The sequence below is a fragment of the Podarcis erhardii genome, assembly GCF_964252035.2.
Source record: "Podarcis erhardii genome assembly, chromosome: 14".
Lineage (NCBI taxonomy): Eukaryota > Metazoa > Chordata > Lepidosauria > Squamata > Lacertidae > Podarcis > Podarcis erhardii.
Window position 1 is genome coordinate 21,453,295 of NC_138503.1, and position 19,234 is coordinate 21,472,528.

At 46.5% G+C, this 19,234-nt stretch overlaps 1 protein-coding gene and 1 long non-coding RNA gene across 3 annotated transcripts; both read left to right on the plus strand.

Moving 5' to 3' along the window:
• The first annotated feature begins 671 nt into the window (after positions 1-671).
• SELENOS (selenoprotein S) lies at positions 672-11,133 on the plus strand. 2 transcript variants are annotated; one of them, XM_081840223.1, is made up of 6 exons: positions 672-825; positions 4,636-4,764; positions 6,642-6,748; positions 7,812-7,901; positions 8,194-8,272; positions 8,911-11,133. In XM_081840223.1, exons 1-6 carry the CDS (start codon positions 753-755, stop codon positions 8,988-8,990), a joined length of 558 nt encoding a protein of 185 aa, XP_081696349.1. In that variant the 5' UTR covers positions 672-752; the 3' UTR covers positions 8,991-11,133. The 2 variants fall into 2 exon arrangements, with proteins under 2 accessions (XP_081696349.1, XP_081696350.1); XM_081840224.1 differs by having other exon boundaries at positions 8,197-8,272.
• Positions 11,134-11,773: 640 nt separating this feature from the next.
• Positions 11,774-14,918, plus strand: LOC309328564. The gene is made up of 2 exons (XR_014150827.1): positions 11,774-12,630; positions 13,446-14,918. It is a non-coding gene; the product is annotated as an uncharacterized lncRNA (long non-coding RNA).
• The last annotated feature ends 4,316 nt before the right edge of the window (positions 14,919-19,234 follow it).

The following is a 19,234-nucleotide window of genomic DNA, read 5'->3' on the forward strand; positions in this document are numbered from 1 at the left end:
TCCCATGGACTGCAAGAAGATCAAACCTCTCCATTCTGAAGGAAATCAGCCCTGAGTGCTCACTGGAAGGACAGATCCTGAAGCTGAGACTCCAATACTTTGGCCACCTCATGAGAAGAGAAGACTCCCTGGAAAAGACCCTGATGTTGGGAAAGATGGAGGGCAGAAGGAGAAGGAGACGGCAGAGGACGAGATGGTTGGACAGTGTTCTCGAGGCTGCCAGCCTGAGTTTGACCAAACTGCGGGAGGCAGTGGAAGACAGGAGTGCCTGGCGTGCTCTGGTCCATGGGGTCACGAAGAGTCGGACACAACTAAACAACAACAACATGTCGCAAACGCCGCAGCCAGAGTTTTTGCAAAGGTTTTGTGCTGCTTTCCGTGCAGGTCTCCTCTGGAGTAAGCCCCGCCCCCTGCCATAGACCTTATTCCCTAGCAAAGCGCGCCGCGCGACGGCTGCCTTCGCTTTCAAAACTTTGCCCCGTCATCTTAACTTTCGCTCCTCCCCCTTCTCCGGATTGGCTGTAGCTCCTCCCTCCTGTCGCCTCCACTTTCCTCGAGGAACACCGTTTTCCCCCTCCTGTCTCTTCCTGATTGGCTTAAGCTTCTCCACGCCCTCATTGGCTCGGAACTGGAGTTCCGAGGTGCTGTTTTTTTCATTGGACAGTTAACGAAAGGGGCGTGGTGATTACAGCTAACAGGACCCGGATGTTGCCGCGGAGGAGGGTCAGTTGCAGTTCCGGGTCTGCTGCGAGATGGATTTGGGGGCAGCGCAAGAGGGGAATCCGCCCCTGGAGCGGGAAGGGGTCCAGTTCCTTCAGCAGACAGGTGAGGGAGTCTCTGGGGGGAAAGGGGATTAGCAGGGCCAGGAAGCGGCCCTTGAAGAGCCTCCATTTTCAGGAATAGCCTACCTTAAAGCTGTCAGGTGCTGTCTGGGGACAAAGTAGAGGGCTCGTCGTTGTTTATCGGTGTTAAATCGCCTGCCTGTCGATCTATAGAGGAGCAGCTGCGTTTTGTGGCACCTTTTCAAAAGGCAGGTGAATTTCTCAACGGCCTAATCTGTAGCTTTCAGTGGTAGAGCCTCTGCTTCGCGTGCAGAAGGTGCCCTCCATCTCCAAAGCAAGGTTGTGAGAGAATTCCTGTCTGAAATCCCAGCGCAGTGAACACAGGTCTGGATGTGCCAACAATGGTCTGACTTTTTGTAAGGCAGCTTCCGAAAGCCTATGTTGTGATAAATACAGTGGTACCTCAGGTTACATACGCTTCAGGTTACATACGCTTCAGGTTACAGACTCCACTAACCCAGAAATAGTGCTTCAGGTTAAGAACTTTGCTTCAGGATGAGAACAGAAATCGTGCTCTGGCGGTGCGGCAGCAGCAGAAGGCCCCATTAGCTAAAGTGGTGCTTCAGGTTAAGAACAGTTTCAGGTTAAGAATGGACCTCCGGAACGAATTAAGTACTTAACCTGAGGTACCACTGTAAAAACAGGTTTGCTGGCTGGCTTGCTATAGTGTTCTAAGCACTCGGTGGAGGTTTGCAAAGGGTTACAATTGTATAGATATGATACAGGAGGGAAAAGGAATGGAGAAGGAGGAGGAAAGCAAGTGAATGCAGGTACAAGTAGAGCAGGCATTCCCAACCTTCGGCCCTCCAGATGTTTTGGACTACAATTCCCATCATCCCTGACCACTGGTCCTGTTAGCTAGGGATCCTGGGAGTTGTAGGCCAAAACATCTGGAGGGATGCAGGTTGGGGATGCCTGAAGTAGAGCAATGCTAATTCCTAATCCCGTATGCGGGGGTGGGGGCGGGTTAGGATGTGGCAGAAGTCTCCATTGCACCTGCTGGAATCATGGGCAAGCAATATGGCAACCTCCAATATGGATGATTCTGCTGTGCTAGCTTGGATGTAACGTTGCAAAAAGCACCAAAGTTGTTGCCACCGCCAGCACCTCCAAATGCAGCAATGCCTCCACCATCTCATTTATCCAAATCCTCACTCAGCCGTGAAGCTCACCTAGGGCCAGACAGTGCCTCTCAGCATAACCTACCTCACAGGGTTGTTGTAGAGTTTAAATGAGGAGGGGGAGAACCATGTATGCTACCTCGATACATGCAGTATCAAACAACCTGTAGGTTCTTCCGCCTCTGTTTTTTTTATTTTTGGTGTACTAAGTATTTGTTTAGTTTATATCTTTGGTTAATGGGATTTTGCGTTCCCAGGAAATCTCCCATCCAGGCTCAGACGAGACCTAGACAAAAGTGCCACATCATGTACTGTGTGTCACATGTACTGTGTGTAATATGGCATTGTACCTGTGGCCTACTTTTCAGCTAAGGGTGGCTCTCAAAGTGACATGCAGCAATCTACAAATGGCACCTTACAGTGGCTACGATTTGTTATGTTTATGATTTATTTGCTTTGTTCATATTAAGGGCTGGAGCCAACACTGGGCATGTGGTGTTCTGCTCATGCAGTGGGACTTCCCCTTCCTCTCCTCTCCCTGCATACTTTCAAAATATGCTCCAGACATTCCACCATCTCTCTGGGGTAGATTTTGGGGTAGGGAGCAGGGGTTACAGAGGAGAGCAAGGGAAAGTTCCCTTGCACAAGTGGAAGTCTGCTGTGCTTGCTTTGTATAGCTGTCTAAAATAATTGACCAGTTTTATTATTTTCCCAGTCTCTCGGATGAGATTTTTGCCTTTAATCTGTTTGATAACTTGCAACTGCATTCAGGTGTTCTAGATCGCTCACATGATAAAGGAGAGCAGGCTAAATCCACCCCACCTTCTACACGTCAGAGAAAACTTTTGCAAGGGCCTTTTGTACTCATAAGGGAACGCTGTGCATTTTAGACTCCTGGTTTTCTAGCAAACTAAATGTTTCTTGTGGGGGGAACATGCAGAGCAGGCTCCTCACTTCAGAAGCTATCTCTCCAGTTTATGGATTAGGTGTGTGGAACTAGCATGCTTATCATCCTTGTTCTAGACTAATTTCTAGCTGCTGTTTTTCTTTCTTCCCACCCCGCTTTTTTGAGTCCCAGTGAGTAGGGAGTTCATGGTTTTGTGTTTTTTGTGTTTATTAATGTTATGCTGTGACACTTTGTAGCCAAGATGGCTGGAATTCATGTTTAAAAAGTAGGATAAAAATGTTGAAAGCAAAATAATTTATTTCATTTATGAATTTGCTTCCTATGAAGTATTTCAAAGTGACTTCACAATACCGTAAAATTATATTCAAAACTATTGCATATCTAAAAATGGGGTGTATCCAATGTAGCACTAAGTGAAAGTCACTTAGCGTAGTTGTTCCACTGTTGCACAAAAGAACGCAGGAGTAGATGACTGCTAAATATGTTGCACAATAGCTTGTGCTGTCTGTTCTGCAGCATTAAAACTCACCTGTTCTCTAATACAAGAGTACCTGCACTAGCAGACAATGTTGGGTACAGCTCAGTTAAAACTAGTGCATGTATAAGAATCTTGACTTATAAGGCTTTTTTGGAAGAGGAAACAGACACAAAAAACTATAGAAATGTCACTTTTCTGATATGTAACAAGAGGAAGCTCCAACGGGTAAGTACCACCACATAATGTGTTGAATAGACCTACTGATAAGATGGTATCTGCAAGTTGCCCTCTCCTGCAGAACGCAGTGATCAGTTGGATATTGAATGTTTGAAGCTATCTTTAAGTTATACAGTCATACCTCGGGATGAATACACTTTGGGTTAGGCAAATTCGGGTTGAGCTCCGCGGCGACCCGGAAGTAATGGAGCGTGTTACTTTCGGGTTTTGCCGCGCGCGCATGTGCAGACCGTCAAAATAACGTCATGCGCAGAAGCGCCGAAACATGGCACGCGCAGACACACAGACATGGGTTACGTTTGCTTCGGGATGTGAACGGGGCTCCGGAACGGATCCCATTCGCATCCCGAGGTACCACTGTACTGTGATTCAGTCAATCAGGAATTTATTAAAGTCAAACTAGAAATTGCACAATGACACATGAGTGAATGCCTTGGCTGTTTCTGCTCAGGCGTGAGCTGTTTCTGCTCAGGCCACCACCAACCCTCTGAACCAGATCTTGGTGGTGTGCAGGAGGCTGCAGTCAGAGCTGCCGACTCCTTTCCACCAACTGTATCTGTTCAAATTTCGAACGGGACACTTGCAGCCTCAAATCAGTAATAAAAAATGACCGAAGAGCTGACTTACTTCTGTGTAACAAAATTATTTGTCCCCTTGAGGAAGATGCTTGGAAACTTCTCTAAAGAAGCTCAAGAAACTGTCTCATGAAAGAATATAGTAGGGGTTAATAATAATAATTTTATTATTTAATACCCTGCCCATCTGGCTGGGTTTTTCCAGCCACTCTGGGCAGCTTACAGAATATATAAAACATAATAAAGCATCAAACATTTAAAAAACTTCCCGATACAGGGAAGTTCTCTAACCCCCAGTAGCTACAAAGAGACTGTGCGCCTCTTGAGTGGTTGCTGGACTTCACTTCCCCTCCTTATCCAATGGACATGCTGATGGGGACAGATGAGAGTCCATCAGCATCTTATGGGCATTACGTTGGCTCCTGCTGCCCTTCAGCCAAGCCTAATTATTGTATCTGTTTGTGTTCTCTTCCAGTGGGCTCACTTTTTGCAGACTATGGGTGGTACATCCTCCTCAGCTCCGTTGCGATCTATCTGCTTATACAAAAGCTCTCGCGAAGCTTTCGAGGCAAGAGGCAGCCCCGCTTGGATGCAGCAGCTGTTGGTTTGTATGGGATTGGGAGAGGATGTGTTGTCCTGCACTGCTTTTGCCATACAGAGTGACTTACACACATGCCATAATACTTCACACAGCTAAATCTGTGTGCACAGCTTATGTGTGACACACACGCAGGCCACAGCTTCTCCTCCATATGATATTCGTGAATGAGCTGGGATATAAGGGCTAAGGTACAGTGGTGCCCCGCAAGACGAACACCTCACAAGATGGAAAACCCGCTAGACGAAAGGGTTTTCCGTTTTGGAGGCGCTTCGCAAAACGAATTTCCCTATGGGCTTGCTTCGCAAGACGAAAATGTCTTGCGAGTTCCTGCGGGTTTTTTTTCCCTCCCCCCCCTTTCCTAAGCCCTAAGCCGCTTATCAGCTGATCCACTAAAAGCTGCTAAACCGCTAATAGCGCTAATCCGCTAAGCTGTCAATGGGCTTGCTTCACAAGACGAAAAAACCGCTATATGAAGAGCCTCACGGAACGGATTAATTTCGTCTTGCGAGGCACCACTGTATCCTAGACCCTGAACAGCTTGGGTCCAGGGTGTCTTAAGGACCATTTGAATGAATGACATCCCAGCTCATTCACTAAGATCATCCAGAGCAGCACTGTTAGTTGTTCCCATCACAGAGGCCATCTAGTGTGCCTGTTCTCCCCGACCTAACAGCTGATATGCAGGGTAGCACAGCATCTGTTTTCCTGCATATCTTCCAGCCTCCAGCCAGCCCCAGAGCTTCAATTCTAGTTGTAGATATTTTTGGATACAGTATTTTTTGGTATGGATTGAAGATAAAGTGGCAGAGAGGGTGTTTTAATGGTGTTTAGAGGGTCTCCCCACTTTATGCAATTTTGCTTATGCATATGGGGACCCGGAACGTAACCCCGGTGTAAAGTGGAGAGTCACCTCTATCTTCCTGGCACACCTGGGCCTGGGTGGGTGTTTTGCCCCTTCAGCCAGGTGATTCTTTGGAGGGTCCCCAAACCCTCCTTCTGTAGGAAGGGGACCCAGGAGGTTTTCAGAAGTGTGCAGAAGCAATGTCCCCATTCTCTAGGCAGCAGCCGACATCTGGTCTCCCTCCAAGCTTTGTTAACAAAACAAACATCTGAAAGGGCCAGGAGTGACTTTGCAATTAGTGAATTGTAGATTTCAGTTTGACTATTCAGGTGAACCAGTCAAAATAATGCAGAGGGGGGTTAACTAATTATTTCTGAATGGTATTGCGGGGAAAGTTAGCTAAGTTGGGATTGGCTTATATTGGAACGGTTGGATCAATCCATCAACCTCTGGTGGATGATTTAGAAGGACTGGGTCCGGCATCGCTTTCACTGTGCATTTTGTGCCAGTATCCATACTCGGCAGAGTTATATCTCAACACAGCTCCTGCCCTGGAATCATCTTTGGGGCTGAAGGTACACACAGTAGGCAGTAAACACTCATGGACACCATAAAGATTCAGTCAAGTGTAGAGGTTTACTTGACAGGTATAAAAGCATATTGGTGGCAAATATATACAGACATTCACCACTGCCGTGGTCAAGGCATGCTTAGAGTCCAGCAAGAGTCCAAGCCTCTCTGTCGTCTTCTCTCACCGCAAGACGCAAGCAAGAGACACAACAAATTCCACAGAACCATTGTTATCAGTACTTCCTGTCACACTCTGCATGTCCAAAGAACAGTTCCCACAGAAAACGTCCTTGCACAGACAAAATAATCTCAGCCTTATGCTGCTTCTTGAAACTTCTTCTCTGTTTCTGGAAAAAATGTTTCTCTCTCACACAGACAGAGGATATCCAACAGGATGAAAGTAGCTCAAGCCTCTTTGGACTACTTTGTGATCTCAGCTTTTGACAATTCTTTTCTGTGATTGGTTTAGAACCCGATGCTGTGGTGAGACGACAGGAAGCTCTGCTCGCAGCCCGTCTGCGCATGCAAGAAGAGTTGAACGAGCAAGCGGAAAAATTCAAAGAAAAACAGAAGAAGGTAATGCTGTTTGAGCCAGGTAGCCTTGTGTTTGACAGTCAAACCGATGTTTGGTAAAACTATGCTGACTCATGGGCCTGCCAACTCCTTGCATTCCAGGGAAAATAAGCACCCTACCCTGAGTTGGCCTTTTGTGTACTCCTTCCCTCCTGCGGGGGAAAAGAACTGATGAACCATTTGATTGCAGTCTCTCGCTGCCCAGCCAAGCTACTTTTGCCTGCCCAAGAATGAGTGATTTGGGTTATGTGGCCATGGCGAGAACTGCATGCAAAGGCAGTGGCAGTGACTGCACCTGGCATGGTAGGGCAAATGCCATGGGCCCCAAGAAGTCCACTAGAGTGGACATCAGGTTTTGAAATTTAGGGGTGGGGGAGGAAATAATTGTAAGTGTCTGGTGCTGAAAGGAGAAACTCCAGGCAGGATCCCTGCAGTGGCCACAGTCTCTGTCCCTTTTCCTCTCTGCCCTGGTGCCTCTGGATCCCACCCTCGAATGTATGGATGCTACGTTGGGGGCCAAAGGCATTTGAGGAAAGTAGATGGCTGGTGGCTGGTAAGGGTGGGGGAAGTTGTGCTGGCCTTGATGAGCGCATCACTCATGTGTCTGCGGCTGTTTTGAAGAGCCTGTATCTCCAAATCATGCCCCAGAAAGTTTACTGGGCCTGGTGGCAACCATCCTATATAACTCGCTCCCTTTCAGGAGCCCAGCCCTGAAAGGAGTAGCACTGCAGTGAATGGCTGCAGTGGCCTCTCCATGCCATTTGTGCCTGCTCCTGCCTGCTCCTACTCTCTACTTATCATTTCTAAGCCTGCTCAAATGAAGGCAGGACAGTCTGGTTTTGCTCGGTACTTTTTCCCTGTAGCTGAGAGAAGGGACACTCTGCCACCAGACAGAGGCTCTTACTGGATTGAGAGTTATCCTTTGAATGCAACAGCAGGGGAGTTCCCTGTGTCTTTAAAAGATGTTGACTGGCATTTGTTTTACCTTTTTAAGGTGTATCATTTTGTAGACCTTGCATATTAGCTATTCAGCCTGTATCTAGGATACTCTGTTGTTTCTCCTTAGGCTGAAGAAGAGAAGAGAAGGCAGAAGATAGTCATGTGGGAAAGCATGCAGGAAGGCAAAAGTTATAAGGAGACCCTGAAACAGAATCAGGTTGGTTTGGTCTTTTGGGAAGGGAGGGACAAATATACAGGGGTACCTCGATTTTTGAACGTAATCCGTTCTGGAAGACTGTTCGATTTCCAAAAGGCTCAAATGGTAGTTTGCAAATTCAACAGAGAAAATTGAAAATAAACTCAGCAGAAGCCGTTCAACATTTACTTCCGGGTTTTCAGCGCTCAAAAATCGAAATGTTCGACTTCCAAGACCTTCGGAAACCGAGGTACCACTGCATTCAAAATTGAGAATGAGCTAAAATTGCTGAATCAACTCTTCCTCTAAACAGCAGGAACCTGAGCCTGGAGCATCTGCAGCGGCTGCTGCCCCAAAGCCAAAACCCAACAGGAAACCTTTGCGAGGTGCTGGTAAGTTCCAAGTCTGTTTAACAGCAAACAAGATTTTGGGTCCCACACTTACCGTATTTTTCGCTCCATAAGGCGCACTGGACCATAGGGCACACCTAGTTTTTAGGGGGGGGGGAATCAAGAAAAAAAAATCCATCCCGCTGGCTGTCTTGGCTGTGCGCGGCTTTGGCAGAAGCCAAGACAGTGAGCTGGATGGATCCCACTTGCTGTCTTGGCTTCGTTTTTAGCCAAGAAAAAAGTGAGTGAAACATAGTTGTGTCATGGATCCCGAATGCCTTGGTACTCTTCTGTTTTGGCTCCCGAACGCTGCAAACCCAAAAGTGAATGTTCCGGTTTGTGAATGTTCTTTGGAACCTGAACGTCTGACGGGGCTTCTGCAGCTTCCGATTGGCTGCAGGAGCTTCTTGCAGCCAATCAGAAGCTGTGCTTTGGTTTCCGAATGTTTTGGAAGTCAAACGGACTTCCAGAACAGATTCTGTTTGACTTCCGAGGCACCACTGTAATTGGTTTCAAAAGTGAGGTTGGAGCCGAATGTCTGCACCACATTTTCAAGTCAGTCAAGAGTCTGCGCTGTAACTCCCTTTCTTTTCCTTGAACAGTCATGCTACGGTTTCTCTCTTGCTCCTCTCTTCTCCCAGGTTACAATCCCCTCTCTGGAGAAGGTGGCGGGACTTGCTCGTGGAGACCAGGGCGCCGCGGGCCTTCCTCGGGTGGATGAGGCTAATTCTGCCGGTGCTGTCCATCGACACCGGCAGGCATTAACTTAACTCCACAACTGTGGCTGTCTGTGGGCTGCTTGGCACAGGGACTTTGGGTGGGGGGCTGTTTTTAGCATCTAATAACATCAGATATGTGTGAATTGAAGGGTGGGATTCAGCTACTGTATCCTGTCTGCAGAAGCCTTGAGCAGGCACTTTAGTTTGCAAATTGGGGCATTCCTCCCTCTCTTCCCTCCTTGCGCCCCTTGGAATTGGCTAGGGGGAGGGATCAGGAGAACCGTAGGAACAGCGCATGTGTGTGTGTGGGGAGAGATCATTGCATCCGGGAAGCAGAAATGCTTGCGTTGAGTGGAGGGGCGCAACGTTGAATTTCCAAAACATTTTAATGCAGCCAAGCTTGCCCAAAATAAATTGTGAGCGTTGACAAAAAGCGATGCTTGCGGGACGGGGGCGGACAGCTCCTTTCCTTTCCCAGAGGCTTGGTGGCCATGGCTTTGCACTTTAGTCTGGATGATGGGCTTTTATTTTGAGACGCCTTTTCTGTGAAATGGGGATGTTGCCCATTCTGCCTTGCAAGAGGGCTTGTGACTTAACCTTCTGCTGAGAGTGGTTTGGACTCCGCTGGAGAAAAGCCTGTTTTAAAGGGCAGCATGTGCTACCCCCGCCCCCTCTTCAAAAGTGAGCTTCAGGCATCAAAACTGGAATTTTCTCAAAGTAGCGGAACAAACTGACACTGGGGAAATGTGCTGGCAGGTCGGTGCAAGTAATGGTTAGGTAGAATGACACTGCTTTGGGTGTTAGGACCAGGTGGGTTTCCTGCTCACAGTTTCGTAACTGGCTTTTCCATCCAAATCTCCTGCCGGCAAGGTGGTCAGGTAGCATGATTGATGGATTTGTTTTGAGCTTGGCTCTGAGCATCACTGGGGAACCTGTGGCTTTCAAGATGTTACTGCCATACTCCAACCCCCATCAGCCCCCAGCAAAACACCACAAATACAAATCTTAACATACAGTCAAAAACCTCATAAAGGCACGTTAAATTATGAAAATCACATAACTTTTAACATATGCCAAATTCGAATATATGGTACTTATATAGACCAAGGACAGGAACAAATCACAAATGAAATTAACGAGAAGATCTTTTTATGGGTCTCTTGCAGTTTAAAAGAGATTCAGCAACAGTTTCCATTCTTATTCCAGTAACAGGGCCGAATACAATTCGAATATCAGTCCTGGGTATTTTTAATAGGATGAGGGTAAATAATCTATTGTGATCATCTCTGTCAAAGTTGCATACAAAAGCCCCAAGCATGTGTTAATGTTTCTGTTGCTCCATCTCTCCTATGTAAACAAGGAAAGTACTGTGTGAGAAACACATGAAACCAGCCTTCCCAATCCTGATTTACTCCAGGTTTTCTGACTCCAACTCCCATTCAGCCCCAGCCATCACAGTAAATTGTCAGGGCTGATGGGAGTTGTAGTCCAGCAACATCCAGAGGTCCACAGGTTCCCCAGCCCTGTCTTTGGGAGTTTTCAACACCCACAGTTATGGATGCGATTGTCCCTGTACCAAGCAGCCTTGAATGACGCAGTCCTTATAAATGGTGAACGTACCACTAATGGCTGCTGAAACTAGACAGCAAGTGGAGAGTTTTTGCCATTTCCTCTTTTTATGTTCTCAGCTTTGTATGACAAATACATAAATATATATATACTGTAAATAACATTACAGCAATTTCTATAGCTTTTTTCTATAAAGAAGTATGTATTCTAGCTTAATAGATGTGTTTCGAGCAAGTAAATTGGTTGTGTGTGGCTTGTTCTGAAGATCTTCCTTCCCCGCCCCTCCCTCCCCGTTCAAAATATTGTTAATTAATAAATATTATTTATATAGTGCTAGCAGCGTACAGGAGTCTTTGCAGAGAAGCATAAGGGAGGGGAGGAAACATACCCAGAACAAAGCAGGTCTTGCTAAGAGAGTTTAGCTTGCAATCTAAAATTTTGCTGAATAGGAGGATATTATCTGCATATGTTTGAAATACTTTGGACTCCTTCTTTGACAAAAGGGAGAAATAAAAGAGGCTTGCAAGCAATGCAGAAATAAAGACTATCATGTAAATAAAACGATTGGAAACGAAACACGAAGCTAGGGCTGTGGTCCTTGTACATGGGGGAAAGCCAATATGGTGTTCTCTTGATGTTGGCTGGATTACCAACTCCTATCAGCCCTAACCATTGGCCTTAAAATCCAGGGTTGGTGAGTCTTGGAGTCCACAACTTGAGCAGGTGCAGGTAGGATTGCCCTGTTAAGTACAGCAGACTAAAACGAGCCATGGGAAGAACTCACGAGAAACTTTCTTCAGCAGCAGTCCCCAAGTCTGCCACGGATGTGATCCTCTCAAAAGCAAGTTACGTTCATCTTGATGGAAATTATTCAGAGAATCAGAGAACTGTGGTGTCGGAAGAGACACCAAGGGTCACCTAGTACAGTGGTGCCTCGCAAGATGAAATTAATTCGTTCCGCGAGTCTCTTCATCTTGCGGTTTTTTCGTCTTGCGAAGCACCCTGCTTAGCGGATTAGCGCTATTAGCGGCTTAGCGGCTTAGAAAAAGGGGGGGGGGAGTGAAAAAACTCGCAAGACTCACAAGACGTTTTCATCTTGCGAAGCAAGCCCATAGGGAAATTCGTCTTGCGAAGCGCCTCAAAAAACGGAAAACCCTTTCGTCTAGCGAGTTTTTCGTCTTGCGAGGCATTCGTCTTGCGGGGCACCACTGTACCAGCCCTTTGCAATGCAGGAATCGCAAGTAAAGAATCCCTCATCGATTTTTTTAAAAAAAATATTTAATCATTTTTTCAATAATAACAACCACAAAAAACACATGCAACAAAAACCGCAGTAACACTAATAATTCAATTTAACATTTCATATTTGAGTACTGATATACCTATGACTACACCTTTTTAACAATATTTCCCCACCTCTCATCCCCCTACTTCCCAACACCGTCTGCCTTATCGCTTAAAGATTCCTTCCAGATTTCTTCATATTTATGCATTCTTAATTTGCGTCGACATTCAATTCGTTTGTATGTGGCTAGTCTGCCCATATTGTCAATCCATGTGCTCCGTGGAATCTTTTTGCGGCTCTTCCAATTCATCAGAACAAGTTTTTTTGCTTCTAATATGGCACAGTACATCCATTTTTTGAACCCCTCATCAATGGCCATCCAACCTCTGTTTAAAATCTTCCAAAGAAGGAGTGTCCGTCACCTTCCAAGGTTGTCCGTTCTGCTGTCAAACAGCTCTTCCCGACAGAAAGCCCTGCCTAATATTTACTCTGAATCTCCTTCTTTGTAATTTGAATCCCATCGGTTTGGGTGCTAACCTCTGGAGCTGCAGAAAGGTGAGTAGAGGATCGCAGCCCTGCTGTGGCTGTGCATGCTAACACACATCTCCGTGGGTGAAAACGGTTGCAAAAGGCTCTTGCTGCTTATCGGAAAACGTCTCTCAGGCCGAAGCCTCGACCAAAGCTGCTTCCTGGAAGGCGGATTTAATTAACATGGAAAGATTTTTATCCTGCACTTAACTGCTCTGCAAAGGAGCCTTAATTTATTAAAGTTAGGGCCCAGGTGACAGGTTTTTTTAATCTTCAACACCTCCCTTTCCATGGAGGCGCAGATGGCAGCTATAACAAAGGCGGCATTTTTTCATCTCTGCCAAGCTAAGCAGTTGGCTCCTTACCTCTCTCACCCTGACCTAGCCACTGTGATCCACGCGACGGTCACCTCCAGACTTGATTATTGTAACTCACTCTATGTGGGGCTGCTCTTGAGACTGACCCAGAAACTCCAACGGGTGCAGAATGCTGCGGCGAGACTCCTTACGGGGTCCTCGCCGTGGGATCACATTGACCCAGTGCTATACCAGCTGCACTGGCTCCCAGTGGAGTACAGGATCAGGTTTAAGGTGCTGGTTTTAACCTTTAAAGCCCTATACGGCCTAGGACCCTCGTACCTACGGGACTGCCTCTCCTGGTATGTCCCACAGAGGAGCTTACGTTCTTCAAATAAAAACATTTTGGAGGTCCCGAGCCACAGAGAGGTTAGGCTAGCCTCAAGCAGAGCCAGGGCTTTTTTGGCTGTGGCCCCGATCTGGTGGAACGCTCTGCCGCAAGAGACTAGGGCCCTGCAGGACTTGACATCTTTCCGCAGGGCCTGCAAGACAGAGCTGTTCCACCAAGCCTTTGGCCAAGGCACAGTCTGATCCCCTCCTTTGGCGATCATCGTAGAACTCTGGCCCAGTGGTTGCCATTTGATTTTGAATTGATTTTAGAATACTGATTTTAGAATGCTGTGTTACTTTTATTGCTGTTAGCCGCTCTGAGCCCAGCTTCGGCTGGGGAGGGTGGGATATAAATAAAATATTATTGTTATTATTATTAACGCAGGAAGGATTTTTTTTTTGTGGGATCCTTTTTTATGCCAAGTTACGTATGCCAACTTTTACTCATGTCATGATCTACAAAAATAAACCAGAGAAAAAGTTTTTGATTTGGTTTAACCCCCAGTTACACCAATGGTGAGAGCACACTGGATGCAAAGTTAGCAGGAGTGTGTACACAGCCCAAATGTACGTACATAGTGCGTACACAGCCGAAATTGAAAAGATTGGGCAAGTCAGTTTAAAGCAGTGGTGGCCAAACTTGAACCTCCAGCTGCTTTGGGACTACAACTCCCATCATCCCTAGCTCACAGGACCAGTGGTCAGGGATTATGGGAATTGTAGTCCCAAAACAGCTGGAAGCCCAAGTTTGGCCATCACTGGCTTAAAGGTTTCAGCTGAGCGCTTGCTTGTCCCTGGGTCAGTGGTTCCTCCCTTGGGTTGTAGTCAAAAATCAAGAATTCACTGGATGGTGTGATCCTGTTAGAATCGCATGGCTGGCAGATGAATAGCGTAAGAGTTGAGAGCTGCACTTCCAGGTCTTCTTTAAAAAGCCTGAATTGAGCAACGGTGTGTGAAATGTTGGCCGAGTGCTGTGCAGCTGGAGGGATATTTCCCCTCAAGACTTTGCAAAAGCAAATCACTCCTGTATTTTGGAATGGGAATGGAAAATCTTAGCAGCGCCCAGAGAGGGATGTAGAAGCTGCATGATGAGTAAGGCAAAGTGGGACAAGCTCTGCGCCAGCTTCAGTAAAGCATAAAGTTACTGCTCACCGCAGCCAAGCTGTGGGCTTGCCCTTACTGTAACTGGCTTTATGGGGAGGGCTGCAGCTCAGCGGTGCATCATCTGCTTTGCATGCAGAAGGTCTCGGGTTCAATTCCTGGCAGCTCCCAAGAGGGATGTCCCCTGGAAAACTGCTGTGTAGATTGTACTGAGCTACATGGATGGCCTCAGGATAAGCCAGGGCATGAGAACCAGCTTTTCGGGGCACCTCTGCATTGGCAGGCTTCAGCTTCACAGCCTAGGACCCTCGTATCTACGGGACCGCCTCTCCTGGTATGTCCCACGGAGAGCCTCAAGGTCCATAAATAGCAACACCCTAGTGGTCCTAGGCCCTAAGGAAGTTAGATTAGCTTCAACCAGAGCCAGGGCCTTTTCAACACTGGCTCCAGCCTGGTGGAACGCTCTGCCTCATGAGACCAGGGCCCTGCGGGATCAGATTTCTTTCCGCAGGGCCTATAAGACAGAGTTGTTCCTCCTGGCCTTTGGCTTGGAGCTAATTTGATTCCCTCCCCCTCTTTCTTTTTCTTTTTCCTTTCTCCTGTGATGAGGCTGCATTTTAATGTTTCAATATTTTAATGTATTTTAATCTTGTTTTTAAGTTGTATTCATTCAACTTGTTTTTGTTATTGCTTGTTAGCCGCCCTGAGCCCGGCCTTGGCTGGGGAGGGCGGGGTATAAATAAAAATTATTATTACTATTATTATTCAGTTGACAAGTTCACTTGCCAAGCCCAAGCACCAATCCAGCACCTGCACAGCCTCACTCAGACAACAGAGAGAAATAGCCCCCAAAAAGCACCATCAGTGCGCAAGGGGGGGGGGAGGTAACAGCAGGCTTGCGGGGAGGGGGGAAGCCAAGTTTTGCAGAAGTACATGTGTGTTTTTTCTTTTGGGTGGGGTCGTGGTGGAGGTGATCCAAAGCAGCCCAATGAAGACACAGCAGAGTGGAAGTAGAGTGCTGACCGTGGAAGGTGGAAGTCTGGTGTATGTGTGTGTGTGTGTGTGTGTGTGTGTGTGTGTAGAATTAAACGGAATGGAACATCCTGAAAGAGGGTATGGCTCACGGGCTGACCAGATGCGTTCCACACTGCAACATTTTGTTAAACTTGCCACTTCTTGTTCTGCATTTGGATTATGTATCTGGAATTCCTGAGGATTCAATTGGGGGGGGGGTAGGGAATATGGCTTTCCATGCCTCTCTACTTCCCCTGGACCTCTGCCCATGCCACACCCCTCACTAGCCCTGCTTCACACGCCCATAGAATTTCATAGAATTGTAGAGTTGAAAGGGACCCAAGGGTCATCAACCCCCTGTAATGTCTGGCTGGAATGTGTCCCCGAACACGGATCGTGCTTCTTGATTGTTGGGATGGAGGATCAAGAGGGCTCTGTAAGTGTCCGTGGAGAAACTAGCCTACTGTACAAAGGTAAAATTTGCTTCTGTCGACCTTCTCACTTTTCCTTCTGGCCCCGTCCCATGACTGGAAGGTTGCAAATGTGGCTCTCTAGCTGAAAGAAGATTGTCCACTTCTGGCTTAATGCAATAAGGCACACACGCACTCTGGGATGGGCTGACTTGAGATATAGAGCAGTTTATCTCTCTTGTCGCAAAAAGAGAAACGTCTGTGGCCTTCGCTCTCGGCTCTCATGTGCCTTGCTGTGTTTCACCCTCTGGAGGGCAGCATTGGTCTGGATTTTGAATGAGCCGCTCTACACATCTCCACAATGGCTCACCCAAGGATAGGATTAATATTTGCCTGACAAGATGAAGTGGGGATGCTTTTAAACATCCGGTCCACAGGTCTGGAAATCTGCAAGGAGCCAGGAGGTGTCTGTGCTGCCCAGGGAGAGAGAAAAAGAGAGTTGTTGGAAATAATTGTAACCCAGACAAATGCTCCTGCTTGCCCAGTTTAGTTTTTCCACTATGACTCTGTTACCTTGAATATGGAAAAGGGTGTATTCCCCACACCCACCCTGACTTAGTGGTTCTGAAGGGCTGGTTGGGGTGCCCACTTGCAAAAAGGCAATTTCAGGCCTACTTTGGCTTCAATAACTATGAATTAGCTTCATAACATGGTTCTTTCCAGATACTGTTGAACTTCCAATGCCAGTCAGCTCCATCAGGGATTAATATATCGGCGTCCACATACATTTGGAGGGCACCATGTTGGCTAACCTGGGACTAGGTGGTCTACAAGATGTCTCAAATTCCATGGTTCTGATCTGTATCTGTTACTTAACCACATACCCGCCCACAATTCATCAATGAAAATAGGGATATCCTATTTGATGACAATAATCATAACAGATAATAGATAATAATTTTATTATTTACACCCCACTCATCTGATTGGGTTGCCCGAGCCACTCTGTGGCTTCCAACATATATAAAAATATAATAAAACATTAAACATTTAGAAATACAAGGCTGCCTTCAGATGCCTTCTAAAAGTTGTATAGTTACTTATTTCCTTGGCTCGGGGGGTTGCATCAGTGGCGTAGCGTGGGGGGTGCAGGGGGGGCCGGCCGCACCGGGCGCAACATCTGGGGGTTAGGGTTAGGGGGCGCAAATCCACGGGTTAGGGGGCGCAAATTACTTGCCTTGCCCCGGGTGCTGACAACCCACACTACGCCACTGGGTTGCATAACTCCACACCCTCCAACATTCCTTCGATGAAAATAGGGACATCCAAAGGAAAAGTGGGATATTCCAGGATCAAATCAGAAACTGGGACGGCTTCTGTCAGTCCAGAACTGTCCCTGGAAAATAGGGACACTTTGGAGGGTCTGTAACTGTAATTAGGACTCTCTTTACATTAGAGAACTTTTAGGTGATGGCTTGCCTTTTCATGCTTGATTGATGGCATTCAAATAAAACTGCACATTGCCGAATCCTCCACAGAAGCACCTTTTTGAGATGCTGAAGGAATGTAAGGTAATTTCAAAACTCTGCACTTCTATAGACGTCTACTCAGAAGTGAGCCCCGCTGAGGTTAATTGAACTTATTTCCTGGAGAGCTGCTGCCAGTCCGTGCAGATAGTACTGAGCTAGATGGTTCAGTGATCTGACTCAGTATAAGGCAGCTTCCTATGTTCCAAGATTTGAGGCGAACTGCTAACTAAGGGCTGGGCCTATGTCTTCCCAGGTATTGTTGGACCACAACGCCCACCATCCCTAACCATTGGCAGGAGTTTATGGGCACTGGAGACCAACAACTGGAGGACCACAGATTCATAGCAGATTCATAGCTGTCAACTTTTCCCTTTTCTTGTGAGGAATCCTATTCGGAATAAGGGAATTTCCCTTTAAAAAAGGGAAATGTTGACAGCTATACACAGATTCCTCACCCCTGTGTTAATCCATCACCTTTCAGTGAAATGTGAGGGGTTTAATCTGGACCATCCTGTGTGGCAGCCACATGTAAAGAATTACCTGACGTTCAGAAGACATCTTAAGGCAGCCCTGTTCAGGGATGTTTTTAATATGTAATGCTGTATTGTTTTTAATACTGATTGGGAGCCGCCCAGAGTGGCTGGGGAAACTCAGCCAGATGGGCGGGGTATAAATAATAAATTATTATTATTATTATTATTATTATTATTATTATTATTATTATGTTTTCCTACTTTTGTATTTTAAAGGTTTTGTATTCTAAAAAGAGAGAGAAAGATGCTAGCCTGCCACTCATTAGAAGTCCATTTGTTGATACTGCAACACACAGAAGTAGGCTTGACAAAAAGAACACACTTTAAGCCCCAAGTATTAAAATTTCCTTCAGTAAATGGAAGTTGTCCCCTGCAATTAATCACCTAGAGGTTTAATTGATTCATCTACTTAAAACTGTCTATGAGATGTTGTGTAATTAAAATTGCTTATTGACTAGAAATGAGCTTAAGTGTGTGCATGTGTGTGCACACACATGTGTGTGTGCACATGTCTATCTCACAGTGATGAAAAAAGCCTTTCTCTGTGTCATTGCTTCTTATGAACTGTCTTATATCAAGCCATGCACTTGGTCCATCTAACCCAGGCCACATTCACTCCACCCATTTAAAACACTATGATGCCACCTTAAACAGCCATGGCTTCCCCCAAAGAATTCAGGGAACTGTACATTGTAAAGTTGTGAGGAAACCGTTATTCCCCCTCACATAACTACAATTCCCAGAGTGGTTTAGCAATCCCTCTTCCCAAGAAACATGGGGAACTGTAGCTCTGTGAGGGGAATCGGTGCCTCTCAGCAACTCCCAGCACCCTTAACAAACTACACTTGCCAGGAACCTTCCCAGCCGCAACTGCCTTAAGCAGCATCATAGTTCTTTAATCGAATTGTGTGAATGTGGCCCCAGACTGGTAGCAACTCTTCAGGGCCTCAGACAGTGTAGTCTTTCACATCATCTGTAATTCACCATTCTTTTTGACTGCAATAACAAGGACTGAACCGGGAACCTTCTGTATGAAAAGCACACACTCTACTCAGCTATGTCACCTCCCCTTAAAATTTCCTGTCATGGAACCCAAGGCGGATGAGATCCAGCTCCATTCTTGACAGGGTTATTGATATAATGCCCTCCATGGACCCCTTCCTGCTGCTGTACCATCCTCAAGTGGTGTTGCAACAATGAGCCACCATTTTATATTTCCCATAGTGCCCCAGGTACCCTAGTATTAAAGAACCATTAAAAAACCCCTTAATACCCCAGAGTGGTGCTGTGGTGCATTGTGGGAAATTTAAAATGTCAGTGCATAGTTGGTGCCTGTTGACCAAGAAGCCTAGGCAATCTTTCAAGGGTGCCAGGTACCCTATGAATCCCTGGCCAGGTCTTTCACGGAGTGTGAAGCTTTTGAGACCACGTTCTACTCCTTGCTTGACACCAACCACATTTAGGCTGCTCCGTTCTTTTTATCCTAAGGATTTGGAAAGGCACTCTCTCTCCCTGTTGCGGTGCTAAGCCACTTGGAGCTTTGTAGGTCTGTAGCCAGAGTGCTGCTTTTCACCCATATTCACCTTTGAAA